General features: G+C 39.4%; 1 protein-coding gene across 1 annotated transcript in view; it reads right to left on the bottom strand.

Annotated features, from left to right (window-relative positions):
- ALG13 (ALG13 UDP-N-acetylglucosaminyltransferase subunit) overlaps window positions 1-5,439 on the bottom strand; it is a 61,965-nt gene extending 56,526 nt beyond the window's left edge. The window contains 3 exon segments of the mRNA XM_045051270.1: window positions 3,142-3,280; window positions 4,696-4,858; window positions 5,308-5,439. Of these exon segments, the coding sequence (XP_044907205.1) occupies window positions 3,142-3,212 (71 nt within the window). The 5' untranslated portion in view covers window positions 3,213-3,280; window positions 4,696-4,858; window positions 5,308-5,439.
- Between the last annotated feature and the right edge of the window lie 14,002 nt (window positions 5,440-19,441).

Below are 19,441 nucleotides of genomic sequence, written 5' to 3'. Positions count from 1 at the left end.
ATTTTAATGTAAAATTTTCCTATAGGTATCTAGTGGACCCTTGAACAACATGGAGTTAGAGGAAGAAACCCACCTCCTGCACCGTTCAAAATCCATGTACAACTTGAGACTCCCCCAAACCTTCACTACTAATAGCCTACTGTTGAGCAGAAGCCTTAGTGGTAACACAGTCAATTAACACATTTTGTACATATTACATTCTGTATTAACAATTACATAAACCAGAGCAAATGTTATTATGACAATCGTAAGAAAAAGAAAACGCATTTACAGTTCTGACTGCAAAAAATCCACGTATTAAGTGGACCCATGTCGTTCAAAGCTGTGTTGTTCAAGGGTCAACTCTACATGCAAAGATAAAAGCAATACCAGGAACACTACACTACCTGTCAATACCAATTCAACAGACATGTTTCTCATGTCAACTGAAATATTACAAAAATGTTATTTCATAAAAGATGTGGTCACATGGCTTTTGAATAATTCTCAGGACTGGCCAGATATAAACTGAAGCAAAATTTATGAAAACAGAATAAACGGAAAAAAAAGTAACAGCTGCCAGACAAGAATAAGCTGGGGAGACTACTAAACCATGCATGAAGATTGCAAAATAAAATTTTTTTCCAGTAATTTACTATCATAAATCCATATATAATCAAGCAATGTACAATCACCATGCATGTTGGAAATAGATTCCAAACCATGACATAAAAGTACTACTTCAGAAATTTAATTAAAGCAGCCACTTAAATTAGAACAGACATACAACCACCCAGCCTAGATTCAGGGAACTAAATAATACACCTAAAATGAAAATACAACCAATTATTGATTTTTACAGTATTCATGCCTGTGACTTCCTGGAAATATAGAAAAAAGACTTATAAAACTGTAAGAAATTACCAAATTGGAGACCTGTACAGCTTCCTTTTCAGCTTAAGGAATACAGATAGGTTTCTGAAATCAATGCTTTCTCCTTTTAAATGTACAGACATAAAAATCAGGGACGCCTCAGTGGCTCAATCGGTTTTAAGCCTCCGACTTCGGCTCAGGTCATGATCTATCCGTCAGTTCGAGCCCCACATAAGGCTCTATGCTGTTGGCTCAGAGCCTGGAGCCTGCTTGAGATTCTGTCTCCCTCTCTCTCTGCCCCTCCCCTACTCATGCTCTCTCTCAAAAATAAGATTTAAAAACTAAAAAAATATACAAATGTATGGACATAAAAATCAAAGCTGATTTGGGGCGCCTAGGTGGCTCAGTCGGTTAAGCATCCAACTTTGGCTCAGGTCATGATATTGCAGTTTGTGAGTTCGAGCACCGCATCAGGCTCTGTGCTGACAGCTCGGAGCCTGGAGCCTGGAGCCTGGAGCCTGCTTTGGATTCTGTGTCTCCCTCTCTCTCTGCCCAACCCCCCTCCCGCTCTCAAAAATAAACAAACATTAAAATTTTTTTTAAAAAAATCAAAGCTGATTTAACATCTAGAATAAAAATACTTATCAAAAGTGTTTGGAAAAATTGACTTGCATACCAGTTAGGAAGAATTTATTCTCTAAAAAATGAGGTCAACCCCTAACAATCTCAACTACCCAAGGAAAGCCATGCCCATTATCTGAAACCTACATGATTTTTATTATCTAGCTTCTCCCAACTCTGAATACTTTTAATAATGACTTCTAGGTTACACAGCCACCCTGATGTTCCCTCTCCTCCATCATGTATGGATTAGGACACCAATAACTATTCCTGAAACAATCAATGAAACTGTCTCCTTTCAATGAGAACAAGTATCATCTGTTTTGTTCACCAGTGTATGCCAAGTACCTAGAATAATGCCTGGAACATAGTAGGTGCTCAATAAATATTTAATGAACAAGAATTTACTGAGTGCGTAAAAGACAGACGCAGTGAAATCGAAAGAAATGCTTACGTTCTAGCCAGTTTCTTCTAAGGTTTTTCACTTTAAACTTCAACTTATTATAACATAAAAAATACATTATTTTGTAATACTTCTATAAAGTCTTTACTTCTCAAAACATCAAAAAACTTCAAATTAAAATAGCTTTTAAAGTCAAATAATTGGGTATTACTGACCTGACCCTTTGGCAAGCTTCTAGTGTCTCAAGAAGAATTACTAGAAAACAAATCAGCAATTTTCTTCGTCCTTCTACTGTGATGTTGATCATTTCTTGTTGAATTTTAATATACTTCTAGAAAATAATACTCCTTACCATAGTAATTCCTCTGGCTTAAAATACCTCAATGGCTTCTCACTACACATAGAATAAAATCAGTACTCTTACATGAGCTCTCCCCATCCAGTCTCATACTATCTTCTTCCTTGCTCACCATACTCCTGCTACACTTAATAACTTTCCCCTCCATTCCTCAAACACAACAAAACACCCTGCTTATTCCTAACTTAGGGCCTTTGGAATTGCTGTTCTTTCTTCCTCTAGAGCTTCGTACTACCTCTTGTTATTCAGGTCTTAGCTCAAATGTCAGATACCCATCCATGCCTTCCCTGACTATTCTAATTAATCTTCACTCCAGTTATCGTATCAGCTTGCCTAATTCTCTTCATAACACATTTCACCATGTGAAATTATCTTGATCACTTATTTATGAACTGTTTACTATCTCCCAGTACTAGAACATAAGTACCATGAGAGCAGGGGCTTCATCTCCCGTTTACCACTGTATCCACAGCACTTAAAAGTAATGCCTGTGACATATTAGGTATAATTTTATTAACGGATGAATCAATTTCACTTAGGGATTCCAGTGGATTTACTAAAAGCAAAACCTTAATTATAAAATATGCAAACGCCTTCCTTGAATGATGAAAATCTAACAAACTCAAAAATTATATTCCCAGAGACTTGTGCACCCAGATGAACTTACATACATGCACACACACACATTCACATGCAATGGAACAGGCACAGATACGGAAAGAAATAGAACACAGAGATCACGCTCACAGTGGAAGACAAACAAATAAGGGTTTTACAGGTGAGAGAAATCAAAGCATGCTTGGTAAGTGGGAAAAGGTAAGAGGTTGAAAAGACAGGTTAGGTAGGTGGGTAAGAGTAGTAGGGGAGGATTTAAGGCAAGAGGTCAAATTATCAGTCTCTGGTATACCTGCAAGTACAGTAGAAGAGATGCCCGTCTTTGTGTAGCTGCTTTGCCAATTCCAGCTGATGATTGTTCATCAACTTTTCGTTTATAACCACCACAAGGGGCTTTCTGTTTTCCAGAGTCTCCAAACAGCTTCCTGCACCTACAAAAATTAATCAAAATTGTTAGTTTTTTTTTTTTTAAAAAAAAGTTAAGTAAGGTGCTCCACATCAAGCGTTAGTTAGAACTGAAGATGAAAACTTAGCTGGCAGAACTACAAACCACGCCGTTCAATCACACGCTCAAAATAACAAAAATGTAATTATCAGTTGCTTTTATAGGATGTTATAACCTGGACTTGAAAAATACATCTTTTATCACTGCCAACAATATCACGATCTACGATTCAGCGTTTTGCCACTTGCCCTCTATTAGTATGTCCTGGGCATGTCTCGAATCCAAGTAAGATTCAGGTTCAACACACTGTTCATGAAACTGTACCACACTTCTACTCACTTCTACTCAAACACAAGTGGAAAAAGCAAGTCTTCAACAGTGAAAGGCACCAAAAAGAAAAACTTTGACCACCCTTAGGAGACTGCCTGTGAGGTACCATCCCCGACACATCAAGAATAAATCTCCATGCATGTGCATATGTACAATATTTGGGTCAATTCCACTCTGATACCTAAAATAGTTTAGAGGTTTTCAACGGGAGCGAAGAGACTGTTAGCTAGACAAAACTTTTCTGGGTAACTACTTTAGGGTAGAAGATAGACTAGACTAACACCAGACTTACTTATGGACTAGACAAATTACAGTTAATCTCTGTGCCTCTACTTCTTCATCTGTAAAATGGGAATAGTACTTAGTTTGTATGTTTGGGAGAATTCTACAACTTATATACACAAAGCACAGAGACCAGCACCAAGAGCGGTTTACTATTATCCTATACCACCCATGTGTTAGTAAGGCCTGTTTCTAAGAAGTCTTCTCTCTTCACATCAGGCCTCGTATAAGAGCCAAAAAACTTCCTCACTTATCCTGCAATCGAAATTGCAATGCTCCCCAAAAGCCGTTCTTCTGAAGGTACCGGTAGTCTAACTAGATCAGGTTCTTTGAAGAGCAGGCCATGATTTACACAGTATGTGGGTTAAAGAAGATCGACTACATTCGTTTCACGCTCACACTTAAAATGTTAAAAAAAAAAAAATCTTTCAAAGCCAATTTCTCCAGGGCCAAGCCAACCAATAAGCTGGCTGAACATTCCTGCAGATCTAAGCCCAAATACTGATCTCAAGTTTGACCGCTCGCTCGTTACACAGGACGTTGGGGGTAAATCATTTGGCTCGTGTTTAGGGTTTCTTACGGTAAAGTTGCGCTACGGGATTCGTTTCCTATCCTTCTATCACCCGGACGCAATAAATTCTTTCCGATAATGTCAATAGGTACATTCGAAGAAATAATCTACCCACCACGACTACAGTGAGGTACTGCAGTGATTTGGGTTTACCTCACAAAAAGTCAACTCTGTTCTCACTACCAAAACCCAAATCGCGGGATTCTAAGGCACTTTACCTGCGTGACTAATAACAAGATCTGCTTTCTCAAGATCTTCTTTCAATGAATCCTTGTACCTGTAAACATCCAGAGCAAAGGACTCAGTACGGAATGGTTCGGGTACCACCTTCCCTCTACCTATCTGGAGAACGAGTCGGTCGTAGCCAAGGCTCTTGATGATCTGAAAAAGGCGGGGGGGGGGGGGGAGGCGGGATTTTTAAAGAGGCTAATGTTAAGGAGAGAAAAAAAAAAAACACCACCACCCCCTGAAAGTCGGTGTTCAGACCGGGACGCGCGGACCGCAAAATATTCTACCCCGCGGCCGGTTTCGCTTTCCCAAAACGACGCTTCGCCCCTCACCGGACCCCGGGAAGGTTCCTCACAAGCCCTAGCGGGCAAATCTAAGCGACCCAGCTCACCGAGCCCTGAGAGGACCGGCCACGCCACGAGCAAAAGAGCAAGCAGAGACCCCGAGAAAGGCGTCCAGAACTAGCGGGGAGGCAAAGAAACGCCTGCGATCCGCCTCGCGGCCGAAGCTGCGCGAACCCCCAGGCCGGGGGAGCCGCCGCAACGCCGCCGGAGGACGCCGGCCGCGAGGAAGCCCGCGGAGAAGGCAAGACGCGGGCTCACCCGAGAGCGGCGGGGGCAGGGCGGGAACGGCGCGCCGAGCGGGTCCAGCCGGATCGAGGCGGACCGGACCGGACCCGGCAGCGCTCGCGAGGCGCGCGGTGCCGACCACGCGACCCGGCGTGGGCCAGAGAAGCAACGGCAGGCTAGCTAGTCCGAGCCCAAGGAACACCAACTCAGAGAGGCGGAGCAGCGGGAAGGAGGGGCGAAGCCGGAGGAAAGAGAGGCGGAGGCGGAGAGTCGGCAGGCTAAAGCCAGGGAAAGGAGGAGCCGGAGAACCGACGGGGAGGAGCGGCCGAGAAGCCGGCGGGGAAGGAGAAAGAGGAGGTGGAGGACACTGAGGAGAGGGGGAGCCGAAGGAGGGGCCAGGCGTGCGCGGGGCGGGGCCAGGCGTGCGCGGGGGCGGGGTCAGGCATGCGCGGGGCGGGGCCAGCAAAGGGGCGGTGGCACCTGAGGTCGAGCCGTGGGGGGGGGGGGTTCCTTCCGAGCGCTGCGGTTCCGGCAAGGTTACCGAGGCTAGCGGTAAGCCTAGGGGCGGCGAGCTGCAAGCGAAACCGCGGCGCGCCGGCCCGCCCACCTCCCCCACTCACTTGCAGAGTGTCGTGCGCCGAGACACACGCAATGAGGTCGTCAAAGCTCGTGGTCCCAACAGTAACAAATACGCACTTCATCGCGCGGGTTCCCAGGCCCGAATCGCAAGGGCCGGATGTGACGTGGCGGAGGCCACGTGGGCCGCAGCGGCTGCGCTCGGTGGGGGAGGTGGAAGTCGGCCCTGGCCGCCAGAGGGCTGTGGGAACCGGGGGTGTGGTCCAGCGGGCGGGCGGGCGGGCGGGCGGGGGTGGGGCGAAGGGTAACGAACGCCTTACGCGCCAGAAACTTAAGGTGTGTGTGAACTCACCAGGCCCTCGCGATAGGAAGGTGGGCGGTTGAAAGATTTACTTTTTTTCAAAATGGTAGTTGAAAGGTAATGATGAAACCTCATACCCCGGCGCTGTGTTTGCGTCATTGCTTGGGTACTACAAATCTTTTACAAATAAAGGAGTTTGGGACTCTTTATTTGCTACCCTGTTTTGCCAGTAGACGTTTGAGCGATGGTTTATTTTATTTAAAGGCTGTTGAGAGCATGTGAAAAAAAAAGGTGCCTTTTCAAGATCACTCATCATTAGCATAGGCTCTTCAAACTGGTTCTCAGGAAGCCAGAGCCCTACAGGGTCTCTGGGAAGTGGCGAAGAAGTTGCCTTCATTAGCAAGCATTGTGTGTAAAATAGAGGCACTAGGGCCTGGAGCCTACATCTATAATTCATTGAACTCCTCCATTGAGCCCTTTAAAATGTAAAATTATGATAAATTTAAATTATGATGAAATGTAAAGTTATACAGGAGCATGAATAAATACCACAGATCCATTACACTGAAGTAGTCAAACACCCTAGAGCTGATTTCTCAAGACTCCTTACTCCTACCACCAGTATTAAAATCGTTGTCCGCTTTATTTCCTTGTAATGTTTTCTGTTGCCTACTCAAAATCTCACTTTAGTTCATATTTGTGTTTTCCCCTGCCTGGTCATATACAGAAGGGAAGCTGCAAAAAATTAGAGAGGAAAAGGATAAGACGTGAATTAGGCCTAGAACAAAAGCTGAAAAAAAAAAAAAGCTCTTCTGCCTGTTTCTGCCAGACCGTGTCTTTAAATCTTGTAGCTTGGGTCATTGTCATTTTGAGGAGTGATATGCTGCTACCCCTTTCTTGATAACAAATTTCACGAATTGATGATAACAGGGAAATTACACTCTCATAGTAGTAATGTGGAAAGATCATGGTTAAATAGTAAAACATAAGCAATAGTCAAATTTTCTGCCCAATAAGAAGAATAAGCTATGAATATTTATTGAAATATTTAGAGAGTATATTCCAAAGTATTCTGTAACGCAGAAAGACCTTTACCTCTTTTTGTGTCTGTGAAATCTTTTCCTATATCTAGAGGATACTAAATTAAAGGAGCACCGTTCTGGTTAGCATAGAGACAATAGCACACATATAAATTGAATATTTGTAAATTCCCAGAAAATGAGGAAATGGAATTTCTAGTATTTTAAATGTGCTGCACTTTAATAAATCATCTTCCTGTAGAAACGGATCCAAAAATGTTTTAAGAACCTGAGATTACATAATTAATGTAAGATTTGGGCAGTTAGTCTTCTCTGTTTTGTCAGTGTTAAATATTCTACAAAAATGCATTTTATTTTACTTGATTGTGTTTTTCCTAAACTCACATTTAAGCCTGGTCACAGACGTTAACATTACCTCTAAAAATGTTTCATTATGAAAAATGTAAATTTGTTTTCAACTACATTCAATCAGTATTCTGACAAACTTTATTTCAGCTGCAACTATGCTTTGTAGTATGCCAACTTGAAGATAATTTCTAAGATTTTTAAACAACTGAAGATCGTGGACTGACATTAAATTGAGTTAATGAATAGATAATCATTGCATCGCTAGGTGCTTTCTAAGTAAAATAGAATATTGAGACATTGGTTTAAACTAAGCATAATTCTAAGTTTATATAACTTGGCTTCTTATTTTGAAATGCTATAGGGAAGCCATATCTTGGAGTTGTATAATGAATGTGTTCATTTTTTTTTTTTTTTGCCACTTTAAGAAGTTATAAAAAGGATTTGTGTGGCTGCGGAGAGTGTCGTCATGTGTATTCTTAAGCTCTGCTAGTCTTTAAAAATGTTTGTATATGCCAGATAATTCTGTTTCCCAACCTTCACTTTTCTCTTTACAATAGAAGTTAGCCACTTTGGTCCAAAGTTATAATTAATATGATAGTTGAAGCTCTTCAAAGAGTTAACAGTGACAAAGAATTACAAGACAATCTGTGCTTTTTTTTTTTTCAAGGAAAAAGAATAGTTTTGCCTAATGCAGCTTTTTAGTTTTCAGACCCTTTTATACTATCAAAAATTACCAAGAACCTTGAAGAGCTTTTTTTTATGTGGATTATACTGTGCGTTAAACTATTATTATCATATTAGAGATAAAAATTAGAAACTTTAGAAATATTTTTTCACTGGAAAGTAGCAATGATGAGCACATTGCATGTTAACATAAATTACCTATTTTTTATGAAAAATACCTTTTTTCAGAACAAAAATTTTCATGGAAAGAATAGCATCATTTCACATTTTTGCAAATCTCTTTTACAATCTGGGCTAACAAAAGAAAGCTGGATCTTGGTATCTGCTTCTGCATTTCACATATTGCATAGCCTCTGGAAAACTCCACTGTGTGCTCAAGAGAGGATGAGAGTCAAAAAGACAGATAACATCTGAGTATTACTATGAAAATCATTTTGACCTCACAGATCCTCCAAAAGAACATGAGAGTGTATAAAAAAAAGACAGAACTTGGAAAGTGAATTTTATTTGCTTTGGTTTATAATACCCGAATCTGAAATGAATCTGTGAAATATATTCAGATGTTTACAGTACCCTCTCAGTTTAGATGGTCTCACTTTCTTTATTTAGTAGCTAATTCTACCTACAATACAAAAGGTCATTCTTTACATGAGGTGTGCCTGGATAGCAGAGATTCTGTGTCTCACAAGAATAATTTTCTGTGATTTAAGTTGCCTGTATTACATACTTGATAATTTAAGGGGGGAAAACCCATAGAACATACGCTTTTCACTTACAGTAGTGTTACCTTCTGTGTTTCTTTTAAAATGCTTTATTTTGCATAAGGGCACCCCCCCCCCCATTATTCGCTGTTTCGCTTTCTGCGATTTCAGTTACTGCTAGGCAATCTGCAGTCCTGAAACAGATGACCCTCCTTCTGATTTCTGACTTATCATCAGGAAGTCAGTAGTAGGGGCACCTTGGTGGCTCAGTCGGTTAAGTGTCCAACTTCAGGTCAGGTCATGATCTTACAGCTTGTGGGTTCTAGCCAATGTCAGGCTCTGCCCTGATAGCTCAGAGCTTGGAGCCTGCTTCAGATTCTGTGTCTTTTTGTCTCTTTCTGCCCCTCCCCTGCTCATGCTCTGTCTCTTTCTCTCTCAAAAATAAATAAGTATTAAAAAAAACATTTTTTAATTAAAAAACAAGCTCGGGGCACCTGGGTGGCTCAGTCGGTTGAGTGTCCAACTTCGGCTCAGGTCATGATCTCGCCCTCTGTGGGCTCGAGCCCTGCGTCGGGCTCTGTGCTGACAGCTCGGAGCCTGGAGCCTACTTCAGATTCTGTGTCTCCCTCTCTCTCTGCCCCTCCCCCACTCATGCTCTGTCTCTCTTGGTCTCAGAAATGGATAAACCTTAAAAAAAATTTTTAAAAAAACAAGCTCAATAGTAAACCTAACACAATGCCTACATCAGTCACCTCACTTCATCTTATCACGTAGGTATTTTATCTTCTCAAGTCATCACAAGTGTGGGTAGAGTACAATAAGATATTTTGAAAGAGAGAGAAAGAGGGACCACATTCATATAACTTTTATTATAGTATATTGTTATAATTGTTGTATTTTATTATTAGTTGTGATTATTAATCTCTTGCTGTGCCTAATTTATAAATTAAACTTTATCATAGGTAAGTGTGTATAGATAGGAGAAAAGATATATATATATACACACACATATATGCAGGTTTGGTACTATGCAGTTTCAGGCATCCACTTGGGAGTCTTGGATTGTATTCCCTGGATAAGGGGGGACTACTGTACTTTGATTAAATAGGTAAATAAGTATTGTTTCTTGGTCACTCATGACCCTATCTAGTCAAGTGAACAGATGTCCTCTGACAACTCTTAATTTTGCCTTCCCAAAATCAGTTCCTGAATTTTGAACAAATAAAATTTTCAGGATGTATTTTATACCTGAAACTAAAACTTCTGTGTGTAAAACCAGTGAGATTTATCAGAGGGCCTTTGGAATCACAAAGATTTGCTCTGTTGCCTTATAAAGAAAGATGCTGGAAATAATTAGGTTTGTTTAATGTGTTACAACTGTAAAATTCCATGGGAAGAGTTGTTAGGTCAGAAGGGATACAGCTGCCCCTAAATTAAGATTTTTTGGTAAAATATTATCAATATAAACATTTTAGAAATCATACGCATTATGGGACGTCCTGGGTGATTTGTCAGTGCCCTTTCTGTCTATAATACTGTTTTACCTTCAGGAGTAACCCTTATTAAAACTCTTACGAAATAATTATATACTGCACTCCAGTATAGAGTTTTGTTCCTCTCTATTAAGGATTGGCAATATGTAGAATTGGCAATAGTAATAAATTAACCACATCTATTAAATCTCCTAACGTTCTCTTTTACTCTAAAGCTTACGTAAAGGTTCTACTGTAAAATACAGGCCAGAATTTGCATCTTCAAGAAAAAACAATCTCAGAGCCTCATGGAAAGAGACCATACCAGGTCCTCAGATGATTGCCACTCCAAAGACTAGATTTTGGGGTTCAGGCTTCTGAGCTGACATCACTTAAATAACTTTCAGACCATACCAGTGGACTGCGGCCAGATTTCTAGGGCTCATTTTAATCCAATGGAAGGCACTGATAGCATAGCATCAGATGAAAGGGATGGATGTGCTAGACAATTGCTAGCCTTCCATTAGATACCTAGTAATCCTTTTTTCTTTTTTTTTTTTTCTCTTTCAAAATCTTTCAGAATTTTTCACATGAGACCCGGGTATCTTGACGTGCATTTTAGAAACAAAAATTCGTACATCCTTTCCCAGATAAAACATGAAGCTATTGCTGAGACTCTAAAAGGAAATACTGAAAGTAAAGTGGCATTATCCCTACAATAAGTGTGGTTTCCTAATTACCTTAAATAACCAAGGATCTATTTGATGTTTTAAACAATTCAGAAAGAAATTGTAATGAATGCATGCCACATTAATTTCTTCAAATTCTTTTTATAAGTTTTGTTTGTGCACTTACTATTTTCTCTGCCTCTCCATCATTATGGATAACTCATCCGTCAAGATTGAGCAGAGGTACGATTTTCCCCAAGAAGCCTTTCTCTGACCCTTGTAAGGGATGTCCATTATGTGAAATACTACTCTTTGCCTGTCTTGGTCATACTTCTTCTTTTTTTTTTTTTAAGATTTTTTTAAGTTTGCTTATTTTCGAGAGAGAGAGAGAGAGAGAGAGCTAGAGAGAGCGAAAGCGAGCAAGCCGGGGAGGGGCAGAGAAAGAGAGGAAGACAGAGAATCTGAAGCAGGTTTCAGGCTCTGAGCTGTCAGCACAGAGCCCAATGAGGGGCTCAAACTCACTAACCACGACATCATGACCTGAGCCTGAGCCGAAGTTGGGAGTTTAACCAACTGAACCACCCAGGCACCCCTCAATCATACTTGTTGATGTTTAAATTACTGTCCTTTTTTCTTCCTCTGGACTGTAAAATCCTAAAAGGTAGAGACCATGTCTACCTCATCGCTGAATTCCCAGGATTTAGTGCTATCCTTGGAACCTAGATGATAATAAATGTTTATTGAACTAAAAAGAGTTAAATTATTAGGTACTATGGTAGGCCCTGTGGGAAATAGAGATGATTAAAACATAGTTCCTTTTCTGTTCCAGTAATAGAGTACTTGTTTTGTTCCTTGGCTGATCATTGGATCTTGGAGTTTAAGAATTAAGAAATCTTGGTATCCATTCTTTTTATTTTATGGACAAGAAACAGAGGTTCACATAGATTGTAATTTTCCCCAATGTTGTAATAGCAGAGCTAAGGGCTAAACCCAACCTTCCAAATGCCTGGTGAGTGCTCTCCTATACTATGCCAAGTTATCCTTTAATTATGAGCAGACAGCAATAACTTCTGCATTATAATATAAAGCAATAATAGCAATATAACTTTTAAAGGAAGATAAATCAGAAATTTTTCTTCTTAATCTTTTCAAACACAGCACATCATAGAGTCCACAAGCCCCCTCACTTGTGTTTAGATCTCTTTAATTTTTCATCATTCACGAATGCTTTGTGTATATCTTTTATTATGGTTATAGTAAATGTCTTATCAAAGCCAAGAAGTCGTGTGTTATAAAACATTTGTGTTTAATCTCTGCTTTGTGGATCCATTGTATTCTTGAAAAGTTGCCAACACTTGACTCTCCATTTCTTCTTCCCCCTCCAAAATGTTATTGATGGCAGTTGTCTTACTTTTAGGGATACCGAAATGACTGTTTCTTGGCCTACACTGGTCAAATCTTGGATTAAAATAATACTATAATAGAGTCCATTTTTAGAGAACCGTAAGGAAAATGGTTTAATTTTAAAGGGTAGCAGAATATGCCACCTCAAGAAATGCACTTCGACATGAGGATTATTTCAAGTTGAAGGCAGTTGAGATGACGGTGACAACAGAGAGAATGATATGGAATAACCACTGTTAAAAGAGTTATTTAAAATGGAGCTGGGAGGACACTGAGATGGAGCTTATGCACATCTTCTGTCTCAAATTCTTGGAATTTTTGCTGAATTCATCTAAAGCCAAGGCATCTGCTATATGTTAAAATGGACATAATAGGACTTTCTGCCTAACACTAGCCTTAGCAACCAATCACACACAGATTAGTGTAATTGTAGAGATACCAGCACCAATCACCTTTTCTTCAAAACAACTTATGTAAATCCCCCGTTTCCTCTTTAAAAACTCTAACCTCCTTTGTCTCTCTAGAGCATGCTTTCAATTTTAGGAGAATCTGTCTCCCGGATTGCAATGCCTAAAACCCCAAATGAACACACATATTTTATTTTGCAGTTTGCAGTGTTGTCTTTTGTTGATTGACAAAGCAGATACAAGAAAAACTCTCTGCCTTCCCCTTATTTGCTTGAAAGTAGTTATAAAGGTGTCCCTCTCCCCTCTGTACCAGGAAGGACAGAAATTAACCACCAGAGACAATTCTACACCCGTATAAGCCTGGAGTCTGCATTAGAGGAATCTACATAACAAACTACTAACTAGCCCTTAGGGTCCTTTAGTTCCCCCACATCTTCACCTTCCCACAATTTGCCACCCAGAAAACTCAAGTCCTTTTCCTTTGTCTTGTTTCGTCTATAAAACTTGTTCTTTTGTTAAGATGCTATATAAACTCAAGTTCTAACCACCCCTTTCAGTTACTCATCATTGAGTACTCCCATGTGCTGTGCATGGTGCACATATTAATAAACTTCTGTTACTTTCTCGTTAATCTGGTTTTTTTGCCAGTCTAATTCATGAGGCCCTAGGTAGAGAATCCAGAAGGGCAGAAGGACAAAAAAAGATTTTTTACCTCCTCTATGGTTTATTAACCGATATTTTTATTTTAACGATGTTTAAAAAATTCAGACTAGGTTGCCTAGTTTCTTCAAGATCCTAGTGAGTAAAAAAGATCCTAGTGAGTAAAAGAAATATCCAAGTGAGTAAAAGAAAGGACTTCATTTACCCAAGGGTGTGCAGGACAGCTGATAAAATCAAGATTCAGTAAAATAAGAAAGAGGCGCCTGGATGGTTCAGTCGGTGAAGCATCCAACTTTGGCTCAGGTCGTGACCTCTCAGTTCGTGAATTCAGCCCCGTGTCGGTCTCTGTGCTGATGGCTCAGAGCCTGGAGCCTGCTTTGGATTCTGTATCTCCCTCTTTCTCTGCCCCTCCCCCACTCACAGTCTGTCTGTCTGTCTGTCTCTCTCTCTCTCTCTCTCTCTGTCTCTTTCTCTCTCTCTGAAAAACAAGTAAACATTAAAAAAAATTGTTTTAAAGTTTGAAAAAGATGAGAAAGAAAATAAGGAGCAGAAGCAACGAGTTCAAATAAATCAGATCAAAGTCTTAGACTTAGGTTTAAAAAAATCACTATGCAAGTACAAAATTGGGGCTTTAATGTACCATAATGAATGAGAGTTGGCTGCATCACTACTTGAATTATCAGAGTCAGGAGGAAAAAAACTAATTTTTATTGAACATTCCTAATGTGCCAAGCACTGTGGTAGACATATTATATGTCTGATCTCTTTTCATTAGGCTTAAATTGTAAGATTTTTACAAATCTTATCTCTACATGAAATTACTACTTATAAAAATTACACTAGAAATCATATTAAAGCTACAATATTACTGGAATAATTCAAATGAACCTTTGTGATTTTCACTTCACATTCCTTCCCAGGCTACATAGACAAAGATCAAAACCCATGAAATGTTCACTTTAAGTAAAATCCAATTGATTCTGAAACAAGTCACCTAAATGAAGCATTTAATTCTATTATTGTGACTACAAGACTAAGTTACACATCTCATTACCGTGTATTTTTAGAAGAAGGAAAAGACATTTATATGATCCTGATTATATGGGTATATGCCTCCTGTATGGATCAGTGATGTTAATTAACCCCTTGTTGTATAAAATTTTCATAATGAGCTTAACTACAAATGATAAAATGTTTGATTAAAGGAGGCTGTACTGAGTATAATTCCAGACATTGCTTAGAATCCATTGTGTAACAGAAGCTAACGGTTAGATGAGCCAATGGCATTAAGACTCAAATGTTGTTCACAATTCAAGTTTTCAAAAGGTCTGAGTTGTATAATTTTGTTGTTTTTGTTAGTTTTAACGTTTATTTATTTTTGAGAGAGAGAGAAACAGAGTGTGAGCAGGGGAGGGGCAGAGAGAGGGAGACACAGAATCCAAAGCAGGCTCCAAGCTCTACACTGTCAGCACGTTGCCCAAGGAGGGGCTCAAACTCATGAATTGTGAGATCTTGAGCTGAGCTGAAGTTGGATGCTTAACCAACTGAGCCACCCAGGCGCCCCTATAATTTTCTTTTTATTTAATTCTCTTTATCTGGTTATTGCTAACATATAGCAAAACTATAGACTATAACATGCTATTGTTTATAAATGTCAGAGGCATGGATATATCACTTAATAAAAAAATTCATTAAAAATATTCATTGAGCACTTAACTATGTACAAGTCCCTCTGCTACTCATAGATGCACTAGGCAGGTTAGGGTTTAGTGAAAACGCACAAACATGTATACAAATTTATTTTTTTAATGTTTTATTTATTTTTGAGAGAGAGGGAGACAGCGTGAGCGGGGGAGGGAGAGAGCGAGGGAGACACAGAATCTGAAGCAGGTTCCAGGCTCTGAGCTGTCAGCACAGAGCCCGACACGGGGCTCGAACCCACGAACTGTGAGATCATGACCTGAGCCGAAGTCGCACACTTAATGGACTGAGCCACCCAGGCTCCCCTATACAAATGTTTTTACAAATTGTGGTACAGTGCAATAAAAAACAGAGCAATGTAAGAGAAAATGACAGGAATGGGGGGAAGCGTGGAGACACAGTGGTCAAGAGAAATTCAGTGGTCAAGAGAAAGCTTCTCTGCAGATGTGACATTTAAGCTGAGGCTTGAAAGATAAGGAGGCAACCAGGAGATGATTGAGGGAATAACCTTCCAAGCAAAATGAATTGATTGTGGGCAGGTCATGAGGAAAGGTGCTTTGCTTGTTTGAACAGAGAAATGAAAAAGGACAGTGTATGTAGAGCATAATAAGCAAAGGAAACGGTGGCATGCAATGAGATCAGAGTTCCACAAGCCCTGCAGGTCACGCATGGCATGGGTTTTTGTGTCCCTGAAGAATTGAGTAAGTGGCAAATGTGCTGCTGTACCTAAGAGCATTTTTCCCTGTCTTAAAAATTGTGATTTTTAGATTAGAACATGTACATAATGCATCTCAGAAGAATTAACGCTAAGCACAGAAATGCATTGTTCATAAGAAGAACTCATCTTTAAACTAAAATTGTAATTTTACTGAATTAATTCCTTGTACATAGATTTTTTTTTAAAACAGTACAGTAAGAAGACAAAGGTCCCCTATACTATCCCTCTCCATTCCCGATTCTTACTCTTGAAGGGCAATAACGTTAAACAATTTTAGCTGTTTCCTATGGTATTTACTACCATGCTTTTATGTAACCTATGCCTATATGGCTATTTCTTGACTCTTCAGCTTTTTAGATAATATGTATGAACTCTCTTATGAAGGGTGGCAATTTGACTCTTATGCGCCCATAAATACACATTTCCCTTCCAAAATTTTTGGTGGAATCAATATTCAGTGATTATGTTACTTATGTGACTTTGTAAACATTATTAAAAGTTTAACCAAATATGGAGTATGTTAATACATTTTCTTCCCTATAAAAATTTGGTTTTGACAAATGTATTTAATTTTTATTCACTTAGGATTTTTTTATGTATCTATCACTTACTCATCCCCAAATAGGTTTTTCCAAGAAATCGCCACATCTCTTTTCTGTGTATTGAAATACATCAGGTTATCTGTAAGTTTCATTTTTTTTTTAAATTAAAGATGTCTGTGATGGGGGTTTCTGTCCTTCTGTTCCAATCTGAGCAGGTTTAGTCTTTCTGAATGGCTGTCTTCCTGGGTTATCCCTACACCCTCATCCTAAAAATTGCTTTTTCCTTTCTCTTGTGTCGGATCCCCTTTTATGGATGTTATGTTCCCCTCACTTTTGCTTTAACTCCCTCATTTTGATAGACAAATGCCCTCTAGTAATTTCTTGAGAAAGATGGTACACCTTTTGAGATCTTGAATGTCTGAAAACACCTTGTTCTAATCTCTCATCTGATTGTGCATTCAACTGATACAGAGTTCTAGGTTGGTGTATTCGTGTCCTATCGCTGCTGTAGCAAATTGTCCCAAACTCAATGGCTCAAAACAACACAAATTTATTCTCTTTGGATCAGAAATTTGAATTTGGTTTCAATGGGCTAAAGTCAAGGTGTCGGCAAGGCTGGTTCCTCCTAGAGGCTGTAGACGAGAATCTTTTTCTTTGCCTCTTCCAGTTTCTACAGGCACCTGCCTTGCTTGGCTCATAGCTCCTTCCTGTATCTTCAAAGTATTATCACTCCAACCTCTGCTTCAGTTTTCACATCTCTTTTTTTCTTACTTTGATTTTCCTGCCCCCTTATTATAAGCACCCTTTTGATTATATTGGGCCCACCCAGAATCCAGGAGAATCACCCCATCTCAAGATCCTTAACTTAATCACATGTGCAGAATTCCTTTTACCATATGAGGTAACTATTCACAGGTCCAAGGATGACATCTTTGTGGGGAGTAATATTTATGATACCACATTTGCAAATTATTTTCTCTAAACACTTATCTTCAGGATTCTAGGGATACAGATTAGAATTTTGTTCCTAATATTACTTGTGATCCTTTGTATATGACCTGTTTTTTTTTCCCCTCTGGAAACTTAAAATCTTCTCTTTATTCCATCTTCTGAAATTTCAGTGTAATGTCCATTACTGAGAATCATTTTCTCATTCACAGTTCTGGATACTTGGTAGACCATCTGGATACTAATATCTTGCGGTGCTAGGAATTTTTCTTATATTATTCCTTTAGTAATTTCCTCCCTTTTACTTTTTATGTCCTGTCTTTCTGGAACTTCTGTTAGTCTAATTTGACCCTCCTTTACTGAATCCTTGAATTGTGTCATCTTTTCTCTCTTTTCTACTTCTTTTTCTTTCTGTTCTACTCTCTAGGAGAACTCCTGAATTCTCAATTTTTATTCTTCTATTAAGATTTTTACTGTAACATTTTAATTTCTGAAAGTTCTTTCTCATTCATTGCAAGTTCCATTTTACAGCCTACTATTCTTATGTCTCCAATGTAGTATCTTCTCATATTTCTGAAGACATTATAGTTTTTTGCTTCTTTTTACTTTGACTTTTGTTACTTTTGTAGTTTTCATTTCTGTGTTTCATTTTAGAAACTTCCCTCAAATATCTAGAAATTTGACTAGCCATAAATATTTAAGACTGAGGCACAAAAAAGAAGTTCTGTCTCCATTGTTGGGACTTTTGGATTGTTTAGCTTCCCTGGGGAGTAAGTGAGCAGTTTTTTCAATGGGAGAACCCCAAATACCAGTGTCTATAGGTCTTTATTCTAGCGCTAGTCAGCTTCTCCAGAATTATCCAATCTCCTGCTCAGCTGACAGTATCTTAGAAACCAAGCAGCAGAAAGGTGACAAGGTCAGGAGGTGTTACTATTTAGTATATAGAGACTTAATCCTCATTTTCATTAAAGTCCACACCCCAGCCCTCAGCTATGCCTATTGTTTCCATGACTAGAGCTTTTGTTTTTTTCCTAGAAAGAGGTCTCAATTACTCCAGAAAATAAAACTTGAATCATTCATTTGTTGGAATGGGTAAGTGGCTTTGGGGACCTAATTTTTCCCTAATATATACATTCTATCAATCCTCATCTTTTTTTTAAGGCTTATTTACTTATTTATTTATTTTGAGAGAGAGAGAGAGCACAGTGTGAGAGGAGCAGAGAGAGAGAGAGAGAGAGAGAGAGAGAGAGAGAGAATCCCAAGCGGGGTCCATGCCGTCAGCTCAGAGCCCAACACTGGGCTCAAACTCATGAACTGTGAGATCATGACTGAGCCGAGATCAGGAATCGGATGCTTAACTGACAGCCTCCTAGTCGCCCCAAATCCTCATCTTTTTAAGCCCTTCCCTCATCCTGTACCTCAGAGATACCCAGTAACTTTAAGAACTGAACCCATCACCACCAGCCTTAGGTTTCAGCTTTCTCTAGTTACTTAAATCTCAGCTGTCACTTTCCAACTTCCCCAATTTTGTTGACTTCATCTGTCTGCTGGCCTCTCCTCTCCTGTTCTCTTTGTCCTTCTCCATTTATACTTTTAAAAAATTTCTTTACTGTCATTTTAGTGGAGCTTCATCATGCCACAGAAATAAATGCATGTTTAGCTGGAAGTCTTTTTTAAAAAATATTTTATTTTTAAGTAATCTCTATACCCACCATGGGGCTCCAATTTCCAATCCAGAGATCAAGAGTCATGCTGCACCGACAGAGCCACCCAGGTGCCCCTAACTAGAAGTCTTTTAGCATACTCTATATTGACAAATAATGCATTCCAGAGATAATAACACTAAGGGTGCAAGAGTAAGAGGAGAGGCCCACTATGCAACAAAAAAGTAAATATCTGTTCCAGAGAAACATGAAATAAACAATTGTATGATATGTAAGCCATATATAGGACTATTCACCGCACTGTGAAAAAGTAAAAGGTCTGTTGCTATGGAA

This window comes from Felis catus, chromosome X (assembly GCF_018350175.1).
Source record: "Felis catus isolate Fca126 chromosome X, F.catus_Fca126_mat1.0, whole genome shotgun sequence".
Classification (NCBI taxonomy): domain Eukaryota; kingdom Metazoa; phylum Chordata; class Mammalia; order Carnivora; family Felidae; genus Felis; species Felis catus.
This window is presented reverse-complemented; position numbering and strand designations above follow the sequence as displayed.